This window comes from Mus caroli, chromosome 13, assembly GCF_900094665.2.
Source record: "Mus caroli chromosome 13, CAROLI_EIJ_v1.1, whole genome shotgun sequence".
NCBI lineage: Eukaryota > Metazoa > Chordata > Mammalia > Rodentia > Muridae > Mus > Mus caroli.
The window spans coordinates 92,637,754-92,641,601 of NC_034582.1; the positions used below are offsets into that span (position 1 = coordinate 92,637,754).

At 44.2% G+C, this 3,848-nt stretch overlaps 1 protein-coding gene across 1 annotated transcript; it reads right to left on the reverse strand.

Annotated features, from left to right (window-relative positions):
- Positions 1 to 1,379: 1,379 nt before the first annotated feature.
- On the reverse strand, positions 1,380 to 1,879 carry LOC110308608 (histone H2B subacrosomal variant). The gene has a single exon (XM_021181038.1). The coding sequence runs from the start codon at positions 1,799 to 1,801 to the stop codon at positions 1,430 to 1,432; it is 372 nt and encodes a 123-aa protein (XP_021036697.1). The 5' UTR covers positions 1,802 to 1,879; the 3' UTR covers positions 1,380 to 1,429.
- Between the last annotated feature and the right edge of the window lie 1,969 nt (positions 1,880 to 3,848).

Here is a 3,848-nt window from a genome sequence, read left to right on the forward strand (position 1 = left end):
GATGGTTCCCAGGTAGATAGATGGAAGGCTGATGACGATCAGCTTTAAGTAGCTCATCCTCTCCGTGTACACCTAGGTTAGCTGAGTAGGGCCTGTACAAGGGTTTTCAGAAACTCTGACAAGTTAGATTCAGAAGCAAAGGAACCCAGGAGAAACAGAATGTATCCTGGGAACCCATCAGGGAAGGCCTTCTCCCTTAGAGTGGCTTCAGTTCCAACCTCTGAAGAAACATAAAAACAAGCAATTTCTTTTTATTTTGCCTTGTGAAAATTTATGTGTCTCTTATAACCAGAAAGAAGAAGAAAAAAACAAAAACAAATTTCTGTTGTCTGCTACAAACATGTCTACTTTGGAAGATGAGCCGGCAGCACCTAGAAAATCTGAGTCCAGGACACCAAGGGCTCAGGAATCTTGCTCTCAAGGTCTTTCCCCAGAAGAGCTCTTGAGGGAGATTGTTCACACTGTGTCGCCTGGTCTCCCTGGCAAGCCTGGTATGTGTGCTCAAACCCAGCCCTGCCAAACCCACCCACCAGGATAACGTCAAGCACATGATGAGTTCTCAGTGCCTGTTTTCATCCTCCATGGCCTGGGGGTAATGATTTAATCCTTACAGAGTTTTGTAGGGTTAAGTAAATTAACATGTGTAGTGTGTGTTTCTGTGACTGTGGCAACTCTACTATGGCAGCTCTACTGGTGAAAAACAGCCACTCTAGACCTCTCTCAGGAAAGGGCATATGACAAGTTGTGACAGTGTGGCATCCTAGAGAGAACAGGAGTGTAAGCGACCCAGAGCTACATTCATCTGCAGGCAGGAACCTAAGAAATAGTGTAGAGAGAGAAACATATGCGCTATGAACTCGTGCTTGCGATACAAACAAAACAGAACTTCTGGCTTAGGGATACATAGACAGCAAAGGACAAAGACAATCCAAAGAATGGGGGTTGGGGGGTTGGGAGTGGGCTCAGGCTAGCAGGTAGGGAGATGGAATTGGGAAAAAGCTTCATTATCGTTAGAAAGATCTTATATTTAATAAAATGACCGAGCATGTTGGCACTGGTCTACATAACAAATTTCAGGCCAGGACTACACAGTGAGACTCTGTCTCAAAAAGAAAAAGAAAAACTAAACTTAATAAATTGGGTGGAAGTTCATGGAAGAACGGGGGTTTGGAGGGATGGTTTAGCTGTTAAGAGCAGTGGCTGCTCTTCCAGAGGGTCTGGGTTAGGGTCCCAACATCCACATGTAGACTCCAACTACCTGTAACTCCAGTTCCAGGGGACCCAATGTCCTCTTCTGCCTTCTCAGGTACCAGGCAAAACATCCTATACATGTAAAATAGAGCACAGTAAATAAGTGACTCTAACCAAGGTTATGGCCAATTTCATTTACTTTCCCCAAGTTTCAATTAGGCTTGAACATGGATGGAGCTTAGGAATGGATGAATCTGTGGACGGCTTTACTTCCAAAAGTCACGGCAAGCGTAGCCAGCTTCTTTGGCAACAGCAGATACACTGCCTGCTGGATATCTCCTGGGGTGAGGGTACAGCGCTTTCTGAGGAACATCCGCTGGCAGGCTTCCGTAGCAATGCGTTCGAAGATGTCATTGATGAGGATGTTCACGATGTCCACAGAATAGGATGATATGCCCCTGTTGGGGACCACTTCCTTCAGGACTCTGTTTATGTAAAGGGAGTAATTTCCATGGCCCAAATTGATGCTAGAGCAACGTGAGTGCTTTCTATACAACGGTCTTAGATGTCTTTTGATGTAGCATTGTCTTTTGAAGGTGGGCTTGGCCATTGTAGATGTTGTTTCTCCTGTCCTTTAGGGATGGAGAGGAGAAGGGCCAGAGGATGTCAGATGGCTGTCCTACTTATAGTGATGTGTCACAGTCATGTTACCAGAGCTCCTCTCTGATTGGTACTTACTTTCCTATGTCACAGACACATAGCAACAGAGCCTCCGACCTGTTGCTGAGGAGAAAGTGGCTCCCCTCAGGCTCTCCTCAGAGTGGGAGGGTAGTACAAGGACTGAGGCCAACCTCAAGCTGAGCAGGAGAGTGTTCAGGCTCTCTGCTTTTTATTCCATAGTAATTTGCAAACATCCTATACAATTTAATCAGAATTGAACAAAAGCTTGCCAAAGTTGGTGGTTGGTATAGCAATAGAAAAACAAAACAAAAACAATGTTAGTTTTTTTTGTGTAAGTCATTACTTACACAAACATGCATAAACTCATTTAATAATCATTGGGCAAAGGTGCTGGTCACCAAACCTAAACATCTAAGTTTGATCCCCAAGACTCATAGTAGAAGGAGAGAGCCAACCTTCGAGAGTTGTCCTGACTCCCACGCATATGCCATGACACACAGGCTTTCTCTCTCTCTCTCTCTCTCTCTCTCTCTCTCTCTCTCTCTCTCTCTCCCCCCCCCCCCCCCCCTCTCTCTCTCTCACACACACACACACCACATATCTCTCTTTCTCTGTCTCATACACACAGAAGTAAACATAACAAAACCAAAATAGCAACAACCTATTTGAGACCTTTATTTAGCCAATGAAGCCTAGTACTTAGCAAATAAAACAGCAAGGCTTCCACATTGCACCTCACACATGCTGACCCCAAGTGGGGAAATCTTGACTGCATAGTTTGTGGTAGTGGGAGACCATGTTCCCAGTCCTCCCCCTAAAAAGAGTCAACCATTTCATTTTGATGATGTTGGCTCCTTAGGAGCCAACTGAAGAATTCAAAACTCCCATCTCTTATTGTTTAGAGTATGATATGAACTGTGTCCATTAACCTTCAACAACATCATTCTTGCATATGTTATAGCCTTAGTGACATGGTTTGCTGTTGCTTGATATTGTAGCTCTGTCATTAGCCTAAAGACACTTCGTTGGGTCATTCTTGCCATGTGTCATGTTAGTATTCATTTAAGAAATCCTCATATGCTTTCTTAATCAAATCTACCCTTGAGTAAAATAAAAAAGGAGTAACTATGACAGTAACTCATGAGCATTTCAATTATTCATGATGGCCACTGCTATTAATAGTCTCATTAAATGTCCTTCGAAATGAGTTTCTGCCCTAGGAAGGCATAGAGCTGTGTGTAGTTTCCAGAAAGCCGTTTCTCCTCTGTTTCTTCTACTTAAATATAGAAGGAGGGAAGACAGTATGATGGCAAATAACTTTAAATTAGCTCTAATTTCTTTTTTTTTTCCTTCTCCCGCCCTCCAGGACCCTGCCTCTAATTTCTTTCTTTTTTTTTTTAAAGTGTGTGGATGTCTGCTGGTATGTATATGTGTACACCATATGCATGTCCCTGGTGCCCGAGGAAGCCAGAAGAGGATATTGGATCACCTGAACTGGAGTCACAGATAGTTGTGAGCTGCCACATAGGTGCTGGAAATCAAACATATGTCCTCTTGAAGAGCAGCCAGTGCTCTAAGCTGCTGTTCCATCTTTTCAGCCTCTGGCTCTAATTCCTGAAGATGGCAGGCCTTGTGTGCAAATGTGAATGCCATGCGACTCCCTCACTGTCTCAGCCATCCTTCCTCCCACGAAGATAGAAGTCCCTGTTTCCACTCTGCTTTTGGGTGATGGATCTTTAGTTGGCTCTCGCTAATTTTGCTTACAGACTCCTCTAGATGTAATCACTCAGTTTGCTCAATTATAGAACAGCTTTATTGCTGCTACTCAGAATAGCTACCAGGCCGAGAGCATTCGTCTCCTTTCCCATCAGTCTGAGTTATAGTCTCCACACAGTAACACTCGTGGCCTCTTTTCCCCTGTCGTTTTCTCCTGAGACGACAAATGCCTTATTGAACTGGGGAGGGGAGGCAAAGCA

Excerpts from the sequence above, each read along its gene's own strand:
- LOC110308608 (XM_021181038.1), bottom strand. The coding sequence starts at position 1,801 with ATGGCCAAGCCCACCTTCAAAAGACAATGCTACATCAAAAGACATCTA.